Source organism: Xenia sp. Carnegie-2017, unplaced genomic scaffold (assembly GCF_021976095.1).
Source record: "Xenia sp. Carnegie-2017 unplaced genomic scaffold, XeniaSp_v1 HiC_scaffold_1, whole genome shotgun sequence".
NCBI lineage: Eukaryota > Metazoa > Cnidaria > Anthozoa > Malacalcyonacea > Xeniidae > Xenia > Xenia sp. Carnegie-2017.
In genome coordinates this window covers 10,239,835-10,261,540 of record NW_025813402.1, presented here as the reverse complement: position 1 = coordinate 10,261,540, position 21,706 = coordinate 10,239,835, and the positions used below count along the sequence as shown (strand labels likewise).

General features: G+C 34.2%; 3 protein-coding genes and 1 long non-coding RNA gene across 7 annotated transcripts; 2 read left to right on the top strand and 2 right to left on the bottom strand.

The window, feature by feature from the left end:
• The first annotated feature begins 1,073 nt into the window (after positions 1–1,073).
• On the top strand, positions 1,074–1,824 carry LOC124435983 (ubiquitin-like-specific protease 1A). Its single transcript, XM_046985915.1, has 4 exons — positions 1,074–1,225; positions 1,310–1,411; positions 1,525–1,600; positions 1,678–1,824. The coding sequence occupies exons 1-4, from the start codon at positions 1,167–1,169 to the stop codon at positions 1,822–1,824; spliced, it is 384 nt and encodes a 127-aa protein (XP_046841871.1). The 5' UTR covers positions 1,074–1,166.
• Positions 1,825–1,896: 72 nt separating this feature from the next.
• On the bottom strand, positions 1,897–3,193 carry LOC124435967. Of its 2 annotated transcripts, XM_046985901.1 has the most exons (4): positions 2,962–3,193; positions 2,800–2,883; positions 2,507–2,629; positions 1,897–2,395 (listed from the first exon to the last, which is right to left on the bottom strand). In XM_046985901.1, the coding sequence occupies exons 2-4, from the start codon at positions 2,858–2,860 to the stop codon at positions 2,145–2,147; spliced, it is 435 nt and encodes a 144-aa protein (XP_046841857.1). In that variant the 5' UTR covers positions 2,861–2,883; positions 2,962–3,193; the 3' UTR covers positions 1,897–2,144. The 2 variants fall into 2 exon arrangements, with proteins under 2 accessions (XP_046841857.1, XP_046841863.1); XM_046985907.1 differs by lacking the exon at positions 2,800–2,883 and having other exon boundaries at positions 2,914–3,193.
• A 645-nt stretch (positions 3,194–3,838) lies between these two features.
• Positions 3,839–4,253, top strand: LOC124436005. The gene is made up of 2 exons (XR_006945209.1): positions 3,839–3,921; positions 4,104–4,253. It is a non-coding gene; the product is annotated as an uncharacterized LOC124436005 (long non-coding RNA).
• Positions 3,878–7,805, bottom strand: LOC124435909. 3 transcript variants are annotated; one of them, XR_006945207.1, is made up of 11 exons: positions 7,074–7,139; positions 6,815–6,891; positions 6,468–6,590; positions 6,214–6,355; positions 6,043–6,144; positions 5,558–5,622; positions 4,859–5,168; positions 4,554–4,738; positions 4,352–4,487; positions 4,126–4,245; positions 3,878–4,030 (listed from the first exon to the last, which is right to left on the bottom strand). XR_006945207.1 is itself a non-coding variant. In XM_046985843.1 (10 exons), the coding sequence occupies exons 1-9, from the start codon at positions 7,579–7,581 to the stop codon at positions 4,599–4,601; spliced, it is 1,098 nt and encodes a 365-aa protein (XP_046841799.1). In that variant the 5' UTR covers positions 7,582–7,803; the 3' UTR covers positions 4,361–4,487; positions 4,554–4,598. The 3 variants fall into 3 exon arrangements, 2 of the variants coding, with proteins under 2 accessions (XP_046841799.1, XP_046841806.1); XM_046985843.1 differs by lacking the exons at positions 3,878–4,030; positions 4,126–4,245; positions 6,815–6,891 and adding exons at positions 7,217–7,276; positions 7,492–7,803 and having other exon boundaries at positions 4,361–4,487; XM_046985850.1 differs by lacking the exons at positions 3,878–4,030; positions 4,126–4,245; positions 6,043–6,144; positions 6,815–6,891 and adding exons at positions 7,217–7,276; positions 7,492–7,805 and having other exon boundaries at positions 4,361–4,487.
• Positions 7,806–21,706: the final 13,901 nt, after the last annotated feature.

Below are 21,706 nucleotides of genomic sequence, written 5' to 3'. Positions count from 1 at the left end.
TTCACATATAGATTTATCCTTAATATTTCAAATGAACTGAGATTTGATTTTTATTATAGCGCACCAGGCAAACGAATACGGAAACTGCAGGCAAGAAAATTGTGTCTGAAATTCATAATTTCCTGGAAGAAGGTATTATCGAATAACCTAATTAATCGTTGTACACACCATTTAATTCTACGGTTTTAAATTGAATAAAGTGATCATAAGCTTAATTTTCATATAACATGCCTTTCTGATAAAAGCTCAATTAACTTTTCATAGATGTTGACTTGAAAGATACGCACTTCATGTGTATTGCTGGGGCATAGTGCATCGTTGGAGGTGTGGTGTCCTAAGTACGAGGTTTTCAAATATATCTACCGTGTGTTTGCCAAGCTATGCAAGGAGTAGGCAGTGTGGCTTTTACTCTTTGTAAAATAAAGAAGGACCTGTTTGCATTCTTGGAGCCAAAATGGGAAAAACGACAAACTCGACACCCAACGCAGCATAAAAGTTTAAATTACAGGTTTTTTTCCCAACATTTCTTGCCAAATAAAAATCTGAGTGATTCTAAACTTTTGTGCCATACGTATATTAAGATGTTTGTATTTTTTTATTTTTTCTCTAGGAGAACTTGGAATGGAGAAAATGAGAGGTTTTTTGTAGTAAAACATATTTTAGACACGTATAAAGAAAATAAGAATGACTCCTTTTATTCTTGACACGTTTTCATTTTGATTCCAGAGTTGCTTGTTTCGATGGTATAAGCATTTACAAAAGAGATTTGAATACACTAAATGATAACAGTTGGGTATGCGACACCATCGTAGACGTCCTGTTAAGGTACTACCCAAAAATCTAGGTGTAGCTGAAATAAAGGACGAAAGTCACTCTAAATGCATGGCTAATGTGTCAAAACATTTACATTTTTATTTATAGGTACTACTGTAAATTAGCAGAAAAAAGAAATGCAAAATATTTCGCATTTAGCAATTTTTTTCAACAGAAACTGTTAATAGATGGACCTTTGTACGTATTTTAAGTAGCAAATTTTGGTAAAATATTCACAACTTTCACATTATCAAACTACTCATAAATCGTGTAAATAAACATCGCTGTATTTCCTACTTTTTAGAGGAGAAAGACCGCTGAGATTATCAGGATGTTTCATTTCAAGAGTGGGGATGTACACACCTGAAGAAATGAATAAATATGAATGTGTGCTAGTGCCAATATGTGACATGTAAGGGTGGAAGCACTAAATTTTTACTGTTTCATGATGCAAAGGCCAACATGAGCCAACTCCATGTTCATTTAAAAAATATAGGCTGCATTGGTGGCTCATTGCATACAATATTAGAGCAGGCAAACTCTATGTGTTATGCAGTATGGGGTGGCAAAAAAGTGAAGTTGCATCCAGTATACGAAGGTATATGACGTACATAACAATTTACTTGAAGAATGAAGTGTATCATGTATCTAACATGTTGACAAAGTGAATGTTTCTAGCACGTCTACACAAATCATTTTTCTTGTGAAAAGATATTTTCAGCATGTGAGGCAAGAGCAAAGATGGCCAGAAGACATTGCTCAAATTTCCCAACCTATATATGCCGACGTAAGTACTTATCATTTACAATGGCAACAGATCACGCTTAAATTGTCACAAAGGGATAACTTAACTATTGACGACAGGTGATGCAACAAGCAAATGGTTATGATTGTGGCATATTCGTGACAGAATTTGCGAGAAGAATAACAGAGGGGGTAAAGTTGAGAAAAGATATCATGATTCTTAATCACTTTGTTTACTCTGTTCATATAAAGATAGTGTTGTTTTGATAGGAGAAGTTGGTCCTGGATTACTTGTCGATATCCATGTAAATAGTAAAAGACCATACCTTAAAAAACTGATTCGAAGCTTTGCCATTTAGCAAAGCAATTTGTAATGAAGCAGAATTTAAGTTTAAAGCTAGTGCATATGAATAACATTCTTATATTTATAACAAGTGATGTAAATAATTTTTTTACAAGTAACGACGTTACATATAATTGTTACTTTTGCAGAAACTATATGGGTAACTATGAAGTAATATTTTGTACAGATAAAACTATTCATAAAACAAGTTTAAATTTTTCGAAAACGAAACTATAACGCGTTACTAATGAATAACGCGACTAAGAGTGAGAAAATAGTCTTTGTAGGCTATTTCTCTCTCAGGATTGTATTTAACAATGCGTAACATGTTCCTGTGCCAAATATGGAGTTTTGTGAAAAGAAAAAAGTTATCGTATTCCATGTAAGAAACCATGGAGGCAAGAGGCTTAATACACGAATTGCACTGTTCAGCAGCTTGGCTATTGTACATATTGAGCATGGGGTACAATTTCATGTTATATCCTTCGCAGCATCCTACACATAAAGGACAGTTATAAATCAACAAATTTTGTGAAAACATAAAAACGGCCATTTTTGGATCAATAAGTTCGCTTCAAGTAAAATAGGAAGAGTATGGCAGTTTACCTGAATGATTTTTCCAATGAAACTTATCAACAACAAATTTTGTTTTCTTAAAAAATGCTGGATCTCGGTTCAAACAATACTCGTGCAATCTGCAGGCATTATCGTAAATGACCAACTCTGGCGCTAAAGAAATAAAAATACATAAGCATATCATCAGGCACATTCGGTTATGTTACTGCACATTCTGTTATGTTACAACTCTGTCAGGCGACTAAACCGTCACGCAATCTGTCCGATTCACTGATAATACTCTGTTTGTAGCACCATAAAAGGTACACGCATACGTAACTTACCATCAGGAAAACGTGTTCGTAAAATGGTAAATGGGATATTTCGTGATTCGTGATCCCTCATTATTTCGAATCCATAACGTACACCTGGAAACAAAAACGAAGGCGCAATGTCACTGCAATAGTAAAACAAATTTTCGTTGGAGCTGTTCATCATGTAAATACCGTGGGGACAAAGAATACAAAATATTCCAGGGATCAAAGTGCCATGCTTCTTCTTGGGTCTAGTGACTTTGGCACAATCTCCTGCTGTGTCTTCCTATTGTCAAGAACATAATTCCCTCGTTGAACCAGTTCTGGCAGAGAAGGTAGATATCCATGGGACGAATTTTGAGACACCGCAGGTAAGTTGTGTGGCAAACGCCACTGACCGTCCTTGACCTCGAACGGACTTATCGCCTTTGTACCAATTCCTTTAGCAGCGGTTGAATAGTAATTGGAATTTCTTCGCTAGTCTCAATGACGTTAAACAGTAAGGGCACTTCTTCATGAAGAAGTTTTAAATCAGTCGAAGGATTGTCTTTGGATTGGCTCCATCAGACATCCTTATCAAGAGGTCCAAAACTTCTTCTTTGGGGGGCACAATTGCGCATACTGGTTTGTCAGAAGCCAATGCTGCCAATAACCTTCTGCACGAGTTTGGACAACTAGTGATAAATCCTTGTTTCTCTAACCATTCAAGTAGAGTCCTAAGCCCTTTGAAGATATCTATAAATACGAGAAATTATAGTATAAAATGAGCTCTGGAGTGGTCATACAAAATTTTGTACTCGTGGGTAATAAATTCTTCTTACTTCAGATTTTAATTCTTGAAATTCGTCCCAACTTAGCTTTGAATCACTGTACTTCTTCAATAAAGCTCGCACATTTCTCCTGTTGATGAAATTGCGCATTTCAAACCTAGTATTGGACAAAAGAAAACAGGTTGTTATTTTTATAACTATAAGCTGTGTACAAAAACAAATTGAGAGAAGTCACCATCATGCATAAAATGCTTTCTGATACGTAGATGAACACTCGTATTTACTAATTAGAAGACCTGTATATACTATACATTACAGATAAACTTCAAAAATACTTATCTTCCATCTAGCAATCCAGTATCAGACTCTCTTAAATTATTTGGTAAGAAAGTTTTCTGTATTCCAAGAGTTGTTCCATCCATCACCACCTTTTGGGAATTCTTCCACATAATTCACAAAAAAACCCATTGTCAAAATCAATATTAAGCAACCTTAATAAGAGAAAATTCAATAACTTAATAAAACAAGCGATCACTATCTCAATGGAATATTCATATTTTACAGCTGAAAATGAAATGATGCTTACCGTATCATGGCAATGATAGCGAGACGAAACTTGGCGTAAGTTATTTCCTTTGGGAAATTAAAATTACCCGAAGACACTTGCCTTTGTACATACGCAACATAATATTTGTACATAGGTAAACTGAACAAGAATAAAAAGAAAAACATTCAAAAGAGATAGGGCGAGAAAATTAAATAATGGACAAACGTAGCTACTAATGCTTCGGCAAATTTTCATTAAAAAGTACCTCGACGTTATGAAAAGCCGAATGTAATCTTTTAGAACGGCATGAGATATTGCATATGATCCAAACCATACAATCCTGTTTTCAATGCCATCATAATGCTTTTTCGTAGCACAAGAGGAGCAAGGTCTACAATACACTAAATAATTTATTTAAGTCAAATAATTATGAAGCAAAGCGTAACCTATAACAAATCAGAACTTACCCTTCACATCATGGATTGAATAAAAGTACGCAACTGAACACACGTCTACGTACAACCATTCATCTTGAATAGAACGTTTATCCCACTCTGCACCACAAAACAAATACCACTTTCAGATGGCGCCAAAATTTTATGACCATTTTTTTCAGGAAGATCAGTAAAATCGCTTGCATCATTCTCATTGCCTAAAATAATTAAATTGTAATATTTACAAAATGCTAGAAAGTGCTAAATACCATACCGATAAAGGAAATAGTATATGTAAAGCAAAAAGGATGTTCACCATTGCAGATTATCTTGCATACCTGTTTCAAATAAAGAAACCTTTTCTTTGCTAAGTGTAGCCAATTCAAAATAGTCTCGCATCTCTGGTGTAATTCCAAAGGAACACTTAAAAAGTGCCAATGGAGAATCCATTTCATCCTCTTCAACGATTTGCATGGCTTTTGCAAGGGTTGTCACATGAATGCAATGATATGACGAACAGCTGCAACATTTTAACTCGGGCTGGGGCGGCGTTACTTTTGAATACACAAAAGTACAAACCCCCCATGGACTATTCACTGGTTTTACAGCAATCCACTGAACCTCCCTGCACACTGCACTAAACAAGTCCTAAAATATGTAAAATCATTTATCTTAAGGTTGTAGATTAATAATTATGATTAATTATGACTTCACAAAATCCTTAGAAAGTGCTTAATATATATATCAGGCACGTAAAGCTAATGGTGAATATGACTTTACTATTTTTACCATACATTTAGTTTATACTACTTAATGTATGTACTGTAAGTATGTGGCTATGTATGTATTTGAGTATGAATGTGTATACCTCAATAGTCATAAATTCAATTTGCCCTGTTGGCTATCACCCTAATAGCTTTATAGAAGCTCCTGAACTTAGGCACAGGATGTATGGTGACAAATTGTGGGGTATTAGAAGGTTGAGAAACTATACGTGTATTTGTACAAAAAAGTTATTTTCACATAACAAAATATACTTCTTCAGGTTGCATCTCATGGTAGGAATGATCACTGAAAACAGACTGCATCATGGATGTGGATTCTGCATTCATAAAAGAAATTGGATGAGATAAATATGTTGTGTAAATAATCATTCACAAATTTTAACAATATTTTTGCTTGTAAAGCTATGCTAGTTAACGTCCACATGTAATAAGAACAATGTCGAACAAGGGTCTTGTAAAAACACAGAAGGATGACTTCACAAGGGTTTGAAATGTACAATAAACTGATATTTAAGGATGAAGACATTTCCTCCCATACAACATGAAGAACTTTACATTGAAAAAATAAGCCAAATACAAATTTGAGACATTCACTACATGCAATGTCAGATTAATATGTAACAAGTTCTCACATCTTTGACAAGGGTCTTCAAACAAATAGTATGTAAGTGTAAGTCTAAATTTGGTGAAGCTGTTCAGACACCTTATATCCTGAAAGAGTAACACACAACACTTACTTTTTTCAATAAAATCTTTGGCTTCAATACCAAACTTTCTATCATACACAACCAGATATTTTTCCATTGCTAATATGTGTATGCAACTGGGATATGGTATATCTGACAAGTATAAAAATGTTGTTTGGCCTGTTTTAATAATTTCATTTCAGTAACATCTATTTTACATACCTTTTTGAGGATCTAATTGTATATTATTAGGTAGGGCTTCAACAAATTGCTTTCTATTTGCATCACATGAGCAGCACAATATCCAACCGTAGCCATCAAGCAATAGGTGGGGATATCGATGAACAAATACAAATGAATTATGCTGAAGAAAAAAATACATGCAGGTTATAGCACCAAAAAAAGAGTATTGAGTAATATCATTTAGTTGGGTATATACCCAACATTGAAATTATGGAAATAAAATTTGACATCACCATAATTGTTCTTTTGTTTGCATTATAATCATGAACAACAAAGGATTGCTGACGTGATACATTTGATGCAAAGTCAAACTGTAACAATAGCCCAGTATAGTGGCCAGTGGGTGACAAATGACTCTGAAAGAGAAAGTATACAGTAATTATTAATGTTCACTGTTTCAAAAATATCTATTGTAATATATTTTATGTTTGTTGAGCACATTTCTACCAGATGTTAATAAAGTTTTGCTACACAGTGTCTCATGCATAAGCAATCAACAAGCATATTGTCAATTTATAACACATTAAAAACATGACTAGTGGTAAACAGTATAAAGTATAACTGTATAAGTGAGAACTACTTGACTATGTTGACATGGTTGTTTAGATTCCTCTGTAATCATAGAGATAGATTGCTTGGTAAAATATCTTCAGAATCCTACAAATAAAGACCATTATTTAATTTAAAATGTGTACAGACTTTTAATAAGTGTTGAAATAATGCATGCCTTCTTTAAATTACTTCAAAATTTTTTAGTTTTTTCTAGTGAAAGCAGTCCTACATATAACCATTTCCAATGACTTTTCATGAGAAACAATATCAATATGTACATTAAAAACCTGTGTTTTGGTGGTTAACTCTTGGTGCTTGTCATAATTTTCAGCAATATCTTCACTTTGTTCATTCTACATATAAATGAAAAAAACCCATAAACATAGCGTATTTTTATATCTACATAGTTTTACAATATATGTAAACTTACTAAATCCCCAAATTCATTTTCTTGTTCAAAAAATTGAGATTCATATGACACACTGCTATTCTATTAACATATATGACATTGTGATTAAAGGATGTAGAGAATCCAGACTTGAAATTGGAAAATGTGCTCAGAATAATCGTTTTTCCTTACACAACGTTGTGGGCATAAATAAATTTGTACACATACTTTTGTTAATATAACTGTGGTAATAAATATAAATTAATATGAACTTGTGCAACCAGAAAAAATTAAAAGAACACTTTAAAAATTCCTACCGCATCATCTTTTTGGGTGTTTCCTTTCCTCTCCACGTTATTGTAAAAGAAGTCATTTGAGCGTCTGAATTTCTTCCTGAATTGATACATTTTGCAAGTGTACCCAAAAAATAATACCCCGATTTATAAAAACCAGTACTGCACGTGTTCTTGGATTGACAAAGTTAGCCTAGAATTAGTCTAAGTACCATTCTCCCAGCCAGACTTCTCCAATAGATATTTAAAAAAGTACTAAGCATAGTATTGAGTGACTGAGCCCTGTTGATCGATTGCCTTGCTTCGAACTTTTGATGTTGCAAACTCCTAAATAATATGACTACACGAAGAAATATTGTTCTCATGCATGAACTTTGAAAAATGTAGTAAATGGAAGCCCTGAAATTTCTTTTTGCTGCACCAGTCGGATGGTTGTATTTGTGGTTGTATATGCCATTTTCCGGCAGCGAAACATACCACGCCGGTTCCGCCATCTTTGATTTGTCCATAGATGTCGCTGCCGTGTAATAAGATGTACCATTCTGAATTTGGAAATCATAAAACCTGGAGGCAAAGGGGCCTGGACCCCGTGGTCAAAAGCATGCGTATGTAATGCCATTGAGTTCTATAAGACCTGGAGGAAACGTCAACAAAATTAGTATAAATTATCAGCGCGGCCGCGTGGTTAACATAGCGGATTTTGGTGGTCAAAGTCAGCGGAGACGCGGGCTCATGAAATAAAATTTTTGTCGCCCACCTGATTTGACCACCGTTAATTGCGTATGAAATCATCAAAATATTTATTTTCTTAACATAAACACACTTTAAATTTTGTTTATTAAATTGCAACTTCTGTGGTTGCGAATGCTGAAATAGCGACAGAAAAAGAACATTTCTTGACTCTGTAAGTAGCACAGTATTAGTTTACCATTTTGTTTTAACACGATACTTGAAGAGTGTTTCTACCACTGGTTTAATTTAAAGTTATTTTGGTCCAGTCTTGTTTGTTCTTCGCCAATCGCTCGCCAGACGTGCGAAGCTGTCAATTTTATCGAGTTTGCATCCATCTTGTATCATGATCAAGGCATCAAGCTAAACTCCTGATTTGAATTGAGTTTACTTCCAAAATGGGGCATTTGTTCATGTTTTTTGAAAGATGAAGGAAATTTACAACAGAGTTGTGTTGAAATTAAATGCAATTGCCATGCAAAATTAATGAGAACTATGGTATATGTTGTATAATAAAAATAACTTTATACTGTTTGCCTGCTCAGATTTGACTGACTGTATAGTGTAGACAATAATAATGGGATTGGAAAGTTTGATTTATGCAAACAGTTTAAATACTACTTAGCATTTCTGTAAAGTGAACTATTTATTGTTATAGTAAACAAGGTTTACTTCAAAACCAAGATAAAAGTAGTGTGTTGGTGTGCTAGATTTGTTGCATATCATGTATGAAATCAAACATTATGTCTCATCTCATTAAATCCATACTTGGTATGATTCCAGTGATCCACAAATTCACATGGTCACATTGGTTACAATGGTGAATGTAGAAGAAGCAAAAATAGATGGCAAAAATTCTTTGTGTCTTATGAAGAAGGTAGGAATCAACAAAATTTACTTACATTGTAAAGCAAATTTAATTTTGCTCATGGTCAAACAGCCTAGTCAAAGAAGCAAAAGTCTGTCTTCAACATGTGACCTTTCCAATTATGTTTGTTTCTTTGTACAAAATACTATTTTCGAAAAACTTGATTTGTAAGTCTTTCATTAATATTTTACCAAAGAGATAAAAGGACTAATTCAAAGGCTTGATGTAAAATACAAAAGATTTAACAAGTTGTTTATCATTTAATTTCCAAATGTTAGTTTGTACATATAAATAATTAGTATTGGTAGCTGTAAGTTGTTTAAAAGCAAAACAGAAGAGTTTAATGCTCCGAGGTTAGCATTTTTGAAAAATTATATCTTGTTTTGACATATATTACACAATTCAAAAACTGTAAGTAATGCTTTGTGTATCTATAGAACTTGATAAATTTCTTCGCCTACACTGTAAATAACTATTTTGCCTTCATGCAGCAATAGACAGTGTTTTTGTCCAGAAAACCAATGCACTTTAGTTTCCAAGTTTGTAATTTCAATGGAAAATTAATGTAGTTCTGTTCAATAATAGATCCAAGATTCTTAAGCATTTACAATGTAATGCAAGCTTAACAGTATCATGGTGTTTGAATTTTTCTTTTGTAGCTCTTCTAGTTCAACATACTTTCTTTATGAGTTTCAGTAGATTTATCAGGTAATGACAATATACACTTATGATACTTATCCATGGTAAATTTTTCAGTTGACTTATGTGTAGGACTGAAACAAACATTTTATCGCTTCCTTAGGAGTATTTTTACACAGATTTATCCATTTGAGCAAGAAAAATAGTTGCAACAAACTGTTTACAAACAGTCAAAGACACAGAAGCATGAAATAATGTATAAGTTTGACGAGATTGACAGGTCACCACTAATGCGTTTTCACTTTAAAAGGTTAAAATGTCATAAAATGCTTAAATGTTACAGCCAAATTATGCGTTTCTACCGTCGATTTTCTTTAGTTTCATGTGTGTATTGCTCTGTTTTTCACAATACTGGAAGCATTATACATGATGTTGCTGTCGGTATCGTAATTGTTTTTTTTTCACGTTATCGTTCATATAAACAGTATTGGAAATCAGGAGGGTGAATATTGAAAAAATTTTAAAGTGGTTTGACCACCAAAATCCGCCATTACCGCCATGTTTTTTGACCACGGGGTCCAGGCCTTTTGCCCTCCAGGGTCTTATAGAGCTCAATGGTAATGGCGGTTTGAGGTGGTCAAAACTTCACTAAAATTTTTAAATTCACTCCTAATTCTAATACTGTTTTATGAACGAAAACAGTGAGAAAAAACAATTACGATACCGACACCATATCGTAATCTTCAGCTTGTGAAGAAACGTACAGAGCACATCAAATGAAGATCGACGGTGAAAAGCATATTTGGTCTTGTAAGGTATTTTATGACATTTTAACTTTTAAAAGTGAAAATCAAAACGGCATTCTTTACTGACCTGTCAATCTCGTCAAACTGCATTATAAATGCTTTTTGTGTTTGACTGTTTGTAAACAGATGCACCTATTGGTGCACCTATTTTTCTTGCTTCGATGAATAAATCTGTCAAAATGAAAAATGTTTGCTTCTACGACATAAGTCAACTGAAAGTTTACCATGGATAAGTATCATTCACATGCTGTCAATACCTGTAAATCTACTGTAAAGTAATGTTGAACTAGAAATACAGAAAATTCCACCGACCTTGTATTTTAACCAAGCAACTTGTGGATCTGTTTCTGAACAAACTACATTAATTTTCCATTGATTACAAACTGGAAACTAGTCTGCATCTGATTTCTGCTGATACTAAACCTTGCATGAAGGAATGATTGACAGTGTGATGAAAAAATTTATCAGACGGATATATTGTGCATACTACATTTTTGGAGGTAATAATGAACAAGATATAATTTTTTTCAGAAATGCTTCCTACGAACATACTTCTGTTTTGCTTAGCAACGTACCAATACTAATTATTTATATGTACAAACAACATTTGGTTAAATGATAAACAAATTGTAAAATCTTTGTATTTATCAACTTTGAATTAGTTCCTTTATCTCTTGGTAAAAAATCATGAAGACTTACAAATCAAGCTCGAAATAATATTTTACAGAAACTAAATCATTGGAAAGGTCATGTTGAAGAACTTTGGAGTTATTCATGAAACAGAAATTAAATTTGTTTACCATTTGTTAAAGAATTCTTTATTGATTTCTACTAATTATACAAAGCCTGCTATTCCCTATGCTCGCCAGTAACAATGCATTCGACTGAAATCGCCACCAAGTATGAATTTAATGAATGAGACAATAATATGTTTAATTTTCATGCATATTAATGATATAATCATAAGCTACTGTTGAACAAAATTTCAAGGTGAAACAAATCTTAGCACATTTGTTCCAGCATATCGTTTGTATTAGCTATTTTATAATAAATAACTCATTACAGAAACGCTAATAGTACTCAAATGTTTGCATAAATCCAACTTTCTCATTATAATTGTCTACACCATACAGTCAGTCAAATTGAGCAGGCAAACAGTTTAATAGTTATTTTATTATACAACATATACCATAGTTCTCATTAATTTTGCATGGCGCATTCAATTTCAACACAACTCTGTGGCTTTCCCTTCATCTTTTCAAAAAATGAACAAATTATGCCCCATTTTGGGAGGAGTAAACTCAATTCAAATCAGGAGAGTTAGCTTGATGCCTTGTCATGATACAAAGATGGATGCAAAACTCGATAAAATTGTGGCGCGTCAGTCGGCGAGGTTGTAAACAAGACTGGACCAAAATAACTTTAAATTAAAACTTAGTAGTAGAAACACTCTTCAAGTATCGTGTTAAAAACAAAATAGTAAAACTAATACTGTGCTACTTACGGAGTCAAGAAATGTTCCTTTTCTGTCGCTATTTCAGCACCGCACAAAAAGTTGGCAGTTTAATAAATAAATTTTAAAAGTGTTTATGTTAGGAAAATAAATAGTTTGATATTTTCTACTCGCAATCCTGGTCAAATCCAGGGTGGGCGACAAAATTTTATTTCATGAGCCCACGTCTCTCCGCTGACTTTGACCATAAAAGCCATTTTGGCAGAACGGAAATAAAACAACTTCTCTTGCGTTGCCGTCCAGAAAACGTATCGCAAAGCTCTCTAATGCAACCATTGAGTTCTATAATAACTAAAGTATCTGACGGCCTTAGATATCTGATGACGCCAAAAAAAAATGGCAGTTCGTCCTTTGCCGCTGAGATTCGAAATTGACCGCTTTTCCGAAATTTCACAATTTCCACTCCTCTGAGGAAAGAGTGAGGAAAATGTATTATATTTAGGTTCGGCAAAAGCAATTAGATGAAAATCAGGTAAAACCGCACAATTCGTAACAGCGAGTCAACCTAGCTTTCCAGTTATGGCTCCTACGAGGATGTATTTATAACTATCGACGAAGAGCTATATGTCGGCTACATGTATGAATGCAGATGTGCGTCGTTTTCTTAAACTCTTTAGTTTATACAAAAGAGTATATCCATAGTTCATCTCCACAGTTCACGAGAGAAGTTAGCTTATTTGTTATCATTGCTATTTGCTTCTTTTTCATGCAATGGGCAATGGCTTTTTCGCCACAATTGTAGGATTTGCTTGTTTCTTTAAAAAAGTACATATTAAATCTCTGGATATTACGGATTTTCTGTAATTGAGTTTCATATGAAATTTCAAAATACTCAAGTCTATAGGTTTAGTAAATGAAAGCAAACAATATTGTATAGAAATTACTTTAAGTAACCTTTTGTGATGTTCTAATTGCATCAATGTTATTTATTATAATACAAGTATTGAGGCTTTAAAATATCACATTATTTTGCTGAAATCGTATTTTTCATTCAATTAGTGTTCCTATGAAATGGTTGGGCTGCATGATCAATATTTAGCAGAAATTTTGTTGATTCAACCATGGAGCAGTAAGAAAGCATCTGCGAAAGGAATATGGATGAAGATAGCTACTTCATTGAATTCTGGAAACACCAACGTTTCGTGTAACTATTAAAACTAGTTATTTATTATAATTTTACAAGTATTGAGGTTTTAAAATATCATGTTAAGTCAAAGCTTCACTTGTTTTGTATTTCTGTTTATATTTTTATTAGATCTTTGAAGGATGAATTATTTAACTGCAATATACTTCGAGGTTACATTATTTTGCTAAGAAATCGTATTTTTTCTGTTCAATTAGTGTTCCTATGAAATGGACTGAGCTGCGATCAGATATTTGTGAGAAAATTTGTTGATTCAACCATGGAGCAGTAAGAAAGCATCTCACTGAAAGAGGAGCATGGATGAAGATAGCTACTTTAAGTATTCTTTGGAAACACCAACGTTTCGTGTAACTCAAAGGTCTGTACGATCGAATGCTGTGCGAAAAAGAAACATAAGAGAAATACGTGATGAAAATCTTGCAAGTGGAATATCATGCCAGGAGAATGAAGTAGATCTTGTATGCATGGATGAAATTATTACATTGTTTCATGAAGCTGATATGGAGCACGAAAGAGCATCAAAGGAAGAAAAGAGGTTTGGGAGGAAGCCAGTCAGGCAGCTGAAATGAGACAGAAATCCCTTGAATCGTTTGGTGAAACTCAAGAGATCAGAGTTTACTGATTCTGAGGTAAAACTGCCATGCATGAAACGCAGTAGTAGTTTGACATGGTTTGTATTTAAGAGAAAAAAGTGAAGAACAGGTTGAGAATTTGGATATAATGCAGCAGCAAACTGACAAACTACGAATTATGAATTAAAAGTGACGAAAAGCAATGGAATGGCCCAAATCAAAATAATTCAGTGCTGAATCAACTTATATGCAAACTCAACAACAGCAATTCAGCAGTTGATATGAGGAGCACCAGCAGAACAAAGTTCATGCATGATGGCCCTTTTGAATAAGTTATTCTGGAAAATGAACAATGACATAGACTATTACAGAGAACAGCCTCTCTTTTGTTTATGCTGTGATGATAACAGATCAAAATAAACTTGCTTACAAATCTCAATTGTTTCAGTTTTAAAGTAAATATGTAAAAGTATATGCATTTTCATGCTGTCATTTACAACTATTGTGCAAATGTTTAATTTTGCATTTAAATCCATTTATTAATGTTGTTTTGAAACAATTTCTTATGAACAATGGCATTTTTAATCATTTACATGATAATTGTCATGTGTATTAGTGGGTGGAATGCCAAAGTGTTTTGTTGTTGTACTTATATAGGCATGCCCTTTTGTTTTATAAGAGCACACACAACATAAATTTAAACTGCACTCAAACGTACTTTCAAATTTTTTTTAAAGTCCAAAATTTTAAGTAATTTACAATGTCACCAAACAACCATTCAACAGCTATTCTCACTTGACTCATAGATTTGTTCCATTGTTTTGTTGTAACTATAGCTCCTCGGAAGGGCCTGTAATTGTGGTCTGAGAGGGTATGCAGGATCACCATATATGCATAAAATATCCCTGCATGTTAAATGAATATTGCTGCAACATGTTGAGAATACCAGATTAAGGCAACATACTATCATGCCTTTTCTGACTGAACCATAAAAGATTAGCTATCATGCATGAATTTGTTGCAATAGATTGAAACTTAATAGCATGAACTTTCTTGTCTCCATAATAAAGTGGCGTTTCCGCAATCGACCTGGTTGTGCAACGGACGAACAGTCCATCGATGAACCCCAGCAGTTGTTAGAGCTGCACCCTTGGTGTGTATAACTGTGGCAAATTCATTTCTGGTTGCAACCATGCCTGGATTTGAATCAATGGAAATGATGCCATCGTTCATGAATTACGTTCAGAACAGTTCGATATCATGCACAACTGAGGGGTTCAGGAATCTGAAGCAAATCTGAATCATATCAACATATCTGCACGGATAAGCAAACCTCTTCAAAAATACATAGCCCTCAATGTTGTCCTTTTTGTCCATTATGGCATTTTATTTCCCAGGCAATTCCTATATTTCAGCAAGGTTGTAAATATCATTTCGAAAAGAAGCGAAATTCTGCTAAACATTCATCATCTATCATTCGATCTAAAATCGAAGTCTTCATAACGCCAAAACGGTATCCTAGGGCTTTAGGTTTATTTACATCATATAGCAAGCAAATCTTCATCATCTATGCGTTCAAAGCATGAGCGAACACAGTAATCACACAGCATAAAGTTTTGTCATCTATGTAAACATTGTACTGGATATAGAGAAGTCGATGCAAGGTGTGAAGCTTCAAAGTGTATAAGCCATTGGGTTTTATATATACTTAATGTTTTAAAATCATGTCATATCTTTATCAAAATATTTTAGTTGAGTGTTGTTTAAATGTTACTATTATCTAATGCACTATACTGAAGCATTAAAGATTCAGTGATGAAACCTTAAAGTTACTGACACTGTATATTTCTTCATTATTACAGTTTTTGCTTCAAGAAACAGTTTGAGCTAATTTACTATTAGAGTACAGAATGGAGATTTATCATATGCATTATTGCTGCTTTTTTTAAAGAAAAGTTTTTTCACTTCTCAAAGCTTTTCTACAATTTTTATTCTTATTTCTCATGAGTGATGATATATGGTTAATATCATCCAATAACTATATACTTCTAAAAGCTTTAAGCTTCTGTATAAAAGTGAAACAAGCCTTGCTATGAAATATCTACCACTTCATCATTCTTGTATGAACAAAACACCAGATGTGGATACTCAGAGAACAAATATACAAACAACTTATGCAAATTTATTATTGAAGTGAAAACTGTGTTAACCATTCAAATTGTTACTTATATTTGCAAATATAGGAAAAAACAAAGTGAAGAATGGTAGAAGTATTAAAACTACAAATGAATTATAAACACCATTGGAAGCATAGTGTTTTGATGATTATTTGCATTTCATGAATTATATCAATACAACAAAATCAAAATGTGCTACAACTTTACAAGTATTGATGAGTTGCACTTCAGAATCACAAATATTACTTAAAGTAATTTCTATACAATATTGTTTGTTTTCATTTACCAAACCTATGCAGACTTGAGTCTTTTTAGAAATTTAATGAAACTCACTTACAGAAAATCCGTAAAATATACAGAGATTCAATATTTACTTTTTAAAACAAAGTAAAAATCCTACAATTGTGGCAAAAAAGCCCATTGCATGAAAAAAAACAAAATAGCAATGATAACAAATAAGCCTAACTTCTCTCGTGAACAGTGGAGATGAACTATGATATACTTTTGTATAGACTAAAGAGTTTAATTGATCAAACAAGTTTGGCTGGAAAACGACGCATCTGCATTCATACATGTGTAGCCGACATATAAGCTCTTTCGTCGATAGTTATAAATGCCCTCGTAGGAGCAGATAACGACAATCCAGTTGACTCGCTGTTATGAATTTAAGGTTTTACCTTGATTTTCATCAAAAATGCTATTAAATCAATACACATTTTCCTCCTCTTTCCTCAGGAGAATTGAAATTATGGAATTTTCGGAGCGGTCAATTTCGGTAAATCATTGACTTCTAAATAACTTTAGAGCCTAACTTTACTGGGGCGAGGATGCCAAAAATGGCGGCCAAAGGACGTATTTAAGCTGAAATGATCGCTTTGCAGAAGAATAATATTCTCGACCTCCTGGTGTCTATAGTAAATTATAAAAATTTTTAAAAAACAAACACGATATCACAGAATATGGATATCGTTAGTTCCATATTCTGTGACGATTCTTTGGCATTTCTTTTATATTGCCAACTGCTTCAATCGTTCAATTGTTGGATGTGTAGTTTCCACAAAAGGAACATATCGCTTCTCACAGGTGAGGTAGTTGTTTGTTTTGTTAGTCCGTCAACGATTGAAAACAATTATACATGCACGAAAGCCATAAAATACATATTAAAGATCGTATTTTTAAGAGTGACTTTAACGCCAAATATACTGATGTTTTCCTGTTTTCATAAAATTCTGCATACTTTTCTGTCATTTGTCATGAAATTGTAAATTACCCATTCATTTGCAAAATAGTTTCTAAAGCAAAAAGACCCTGCACACATTTTGTTCTGTGAATAAGTCAAAAGAAATGATCAGCCCCAACGGTACCCATGATTTGGAGCAGAGCTTGTTATGTTCTATTTGCTGACAACATGCAGGAAGATCAGGAGTAAAAAATGACTAGAAGATGTTATTGACCAGGCAAGTCTTAAAAATAATGCTGTAAAGATAATTGATTTATTGTCTGCCCTATCCAGAGTTATTTAATTTGATCGTGAAATTCTATGGATGGAGAACAATGGACTCACTAATGATGCCTTGAATGCTTTGAAGTTAAAGTACATGATCCAAAGAAAGATGGGAAGAAGGTTGTGTGTGTTTTGATGCTTAATGAAATGTCAATTCACAAACATGTAAAATGGAAGGCCATAAAGTTTGTGTCTATGTAAACATTTGTACTGAGATTGATGATGACTCGATGCAGATGTGAAGCTTCAAACTGTATAAGCCATTGGTTTTATGTAACAATGTTTAAATGATGTCATATCATCAAAATATTTTAGTTGAGTGTTGTTTGAATGTTACTAATATCTAATGCACTATACTGAAGCAATAAAGATTCAGTGATGAAACCTTTAAAAGTTACTGTACTGTATATTTCTTATATATTTCTTATATTTCTTTAAAGAAAAATTTGAGCTTATTTACCTATTAGAGTGCAGAATGGAATTTATCATATGCATTATTGCTGCTTTTGAAAAGTTTTTCACTTTCAAAGCTTTTCTACAAATTTTTGCTTCTTATTTCTTATCATGATGATCATATAGAGGTAATATAATCCAATAACTTTCTAATTTCTAAAAGCTTTTAAGCTTCTAGCATAAATTACACTATAGGTATGTAATTCATTTGGTTTTATTGCTTGCTATGACATATCTACTTGCACTTCATCATTCTTGTATGAACAAAACACCAGATGTAGATACTCAGAGAACAAAATGCTACCAACTTATGATTTATTATTGAAGTGAAAACTGTGTTAATCATTCAAATTATAGTGCACTTTTACTGCAAATATAGGAAAAACAAAACAAAGTGAAAAAGAAAAGGTAGAAATATTAAAACTACAAATGAACTATAAACACCATTGGAAGCATAAGTGTTGTGATGATTATTTGCATTTTGCCCAATTCATATATCAATACAACAAAATCAAAATGTGCTACAACTTTACAAGTATTTGATGCAGTTGCCCTTCAGAACAACACAAAAAGGTTACTTAAAGTAATTTCTATACAATATTGTTTGTTTTTATTTACCAAACCTATGCAGACTTGAGTCTTTTTGAAATTTCATATGAAACTCAATTACAGAAAATCCGTAAATATCCAGAGATTTAATATGTACTTTTTTAAAGAAACAAGAAAAATCCTACAATTGTGCGGAAAAAGCCATTGCGCATGAAAAGCAAAATAGCAATGATAACAAATAAGCTAACTTCTCTCTCGTGAACCGTGGAGATGAACTATGATAGAACTCAATGGGTAAATCTAAGCGGCAAAGGACGAAATCCGCCATTTTTGGCGTCATCAGATATCTAAGGCCGCGCTTGAGATAGCCGCTCCAGTTATTATAGAACTCAATGATTCAAACTCATGAACTGACACAACTGAAGTGATAACACTATATATATAAAGTGAAAAATTTTGTTTTACAATTAAGAATACTCTAAATAGTGTACCTGATATTTTCGCGTCAGTTAATGGGTATTGTATTAACCCACGCTTTAAGATTATTAGTGTTGTTATGTACGAAACTAACATGGGGTACCAACTTTGTTCAAACACAGTCGATCTAATGTTGAACCACTCGTGTTGAGACCGTTCAAACCAAATGTTTAATAGTGCTATTTTATTATTTTCGAGTGTTTTTCCAGTAGGAAACGTTACTAAAGTTACATTTACTCCGCTCATACCTGGGGAGTAAAATCCAGTAGGAGAGTTCAAAACAGGTTGATCTCCATGGTCTCCCTTTGGCCCATCAGCTCCTGGTTGTCCTTGAGGTACTTGACGACCTGAAGGCCTGAGGCCCTGTCGCTGCAGTATCTCCTTGGCTTCTCTTGGGCCTCTGGCCCTGGTGGCCTGGTTTTGGGACCACAGCAAAATCATCAGTTCACCGATTACTAATGTTGCCATTAGTTTGATGCGATGTTTAGTTTGATGCGATGTTTATATACTTACTATATATAATAGAAAAATTTTTGAATTACTGGATTCATATTTGACCATGAGAGAAATCTATGACGTGCCTCAAACCAGAGACGCAATTTTTGAAAGCGAGCTTCATTCGGCGTGCGCAGCAGTGGCGGCAACAGCTTCTTCTATTTCACGCTCTAAGTTCTTATTTGTCTTTTCATCTCTTTGAGTAGAAGCTACATCGGCAGCCTGTTTCGCATCGGAACGTCAAACTCATCTTGAAAACGCGTTTACGCTCGTTAAAACGCCGCATTTGATCTAGAACCTGTTTCAAACTCTTCATGTGGGACTCGGCTGTCGTGAGAGCACGTGACGTAATATCACCAACAGTTATCAGAATCGTCGCAGCAGCTTGGGTTTGCGGTCGTGTTTTTAGCCTTTTCTCAAGCTTTTACAAACAAACGCCCTTACCGCAAGATCAGCCGTCAGCGACAGCAAAGCTTCAAAAGCGGCCCCAGCCATCGCCCACACCAGATAGAGTGAGAACAATACCTCCAGTTCGTGTCACGACTGTGAAGGCACTCGATGCAGCCGATAAAGGTGTCGAGTGTCGAAATGTGCGTGTAATATTTCTTACGCGCACCTTATGACGAGCGTCACGCTCTTGGCGGGCTCTAATGCCATTTGAAATGTGAACAAGGCGGAAGTTGCTCATTTCGACGATGAACGGGTGAAAGAATGTCTTCTACCCCTTGGTATTCATATTCACGTTTTAAATCCGGATATATCCGTGGTACTGGCCTAGGAACCTCTACTGGCTCGGCTGGAGGTGCGCTTGCAGTTGCCATTTTTATGGCAGTACTATATAGATGCAGGAGAAAATTGGTCAGTTATTATATGTTATTATATGATAATGGTTTGACAATTAGTCTGATGATTAGTCTGATGTGATATGATATCATATGGCACTCATAAATTTCGACCCACCGACCGCTAAAAATCGGTATACCATTGGATGATGCCCAAAAGCCATTATCTGATCGTAGGCCCTAATTCCAGTAAATCGAACCTTTTAATTAACATGATTATGCTTTGGCTTGATTGGCTTGATTGCGAAAAAGTAGTCTAAGAGTTTGTAAAAAACCGCGCGGAACTCAAGCGGCGCCAAGTCGATTTCAAAGTGTCTCGACAGCACGAAGGAGAATTCTTTGAAAGGGCGTCTGAACCAATTGTTAATGCTGAAAAATCTGTAGCAGAAGCTATTAACAAAGAAACAAGACAACGAAATTGAAGGGTTGCAAGAAGTCACTCAAGCGGTTGAGAACACTCAACAGCAGCTTGCCCAACGGCTAGATGATCTAGTCCTTTTAACAAAAGACAAATCATCTTGGAAGGCTATAGAGAATTCGAATTTGCTTGATCGGTGGAGGCTGGTGAGTATATAAACGACGTAAATTTTGAAAATCTTGGAAAATCTATCGGCCATTCACAACAAAACCGCTTCTCCAGCTAACCGAGAGCTATGTAAAAAATCTCGAACGTTAAAAATTCTTAAAAAGAAAAAAGTCGCCCCAGACAACTCTTTAAAACAACACGAACAGGAACTGGAGTGCACTATTATAATAACCCATCAGAGTTTATCGACTGACTTCACCTTTCCTGCAAGTCTGTAGAGGCTGGTAATGACTCTCGTGAGTTGAAAAACGATATTGAAGCGATTCTAACAAAATTGCTAGAAGGTACGATACCGAAAAGTTATTACCGAAAGATTACAAAAAATACGTGCGTTAAAATTTCTTCTTATATATTATACAGAGCTATTGTTCATTGTCGATATAAGTAGTAATGGCTGCTGAAGGATTAGAAGATGATTACCATTGAGTTAGACTCAAAAGAGCCATTTCTGCGAATGGTGGAAAAAATGACTTTGCAATTATCCTTGATCCCCTATACTTTTAATTAATTACAAAAATACCAAGTGGCTCTTACTGAAGCTAGTTTTAGGAATTCGTGGGAAAATATCACTACTAAAACAATCAACTAGTGTTTGAGATTAGAAGCGGAAACTATGGTAGTGATCAAGCACAGGAGAGCTCAACAAAATGTAATTCAATGGCAAACGATTGCAATACCTCTAGGCACTTACAACACTCACATCAATCAAGCTATTGAAGATGCTATGAAATTATTGTGGGGTAAAGTTCGCATTTTAGATGAGATCGCAAGATGTGATCCACCATTTGTGCTTTCAGTAAACACTCCTACATCATAATCTGCTATTACTATTAAGGGTGACCTTGTAGTTTCTTTTAATGTAGATAACAGCTTAGGCCCTATTCT

Coding starts and splice junctions, on each gene's coding strand:
- LOC124435983 (XM_046985915.1), top strand. CDS start 1,167: ATGTACACACCTGAAGAAATGAATAAATATGAATGTGTGCTAGTGCCA. Junction 1,226..1,309: donor CTAGTGCCAATATGTGACAT/GTAAGGGTGGAA, acceptor TAAAAAATATAG/GCTGCATTGGTGGCTCATTG. Junction 1,412..1,524: donor GTTGCATCCAGTATACGAAG/GTATATGACGTA, acceptor TCTTGTGAAAAG/ATATTTTCAGCATGTGAGGC.
- LOC124435909 (XM_046985843.1), bottom strand. CDS start 7,581: ATGTATCAATTCAGGAAGAAATTCAGACGCTCAAATGACTTCTTTTAC. Junction 7,140..7,216: donor AAAATGAATTTGGGGATTTA/GTAAGTTTACAT, acceptor ATTTATATGTAG/AATGAACAAAGTGAAGATAT. Junction 6,591..7,073: donor AGTTAACCACCAAAACACAG/GTTTTTAATGTA, acceptor TTTCTCTTTCAG/AGTCATTTGTCACCCACTGG.
- LOC124435967 (XM_046985901.1), bottom strand. CDS start 2,860: ATGAGGGATCACGAATCACGAAATATCCCATTTACCATTTTACGAACA. Junction 2,630..2,799: donor ACGAACACGTTTTCCTGATG/GTAAGTTACGTA, acceptor TTATTTCTTTAG/CGCCAGAGTTGGTCATTTAC. Junction 2,396..2,506: donor TCATTGGAAAAATCATTCAG/GTAAACTGCCAT, acceptor CTTTATGTGTAG/GATGCTGCGAAGGATATAAC.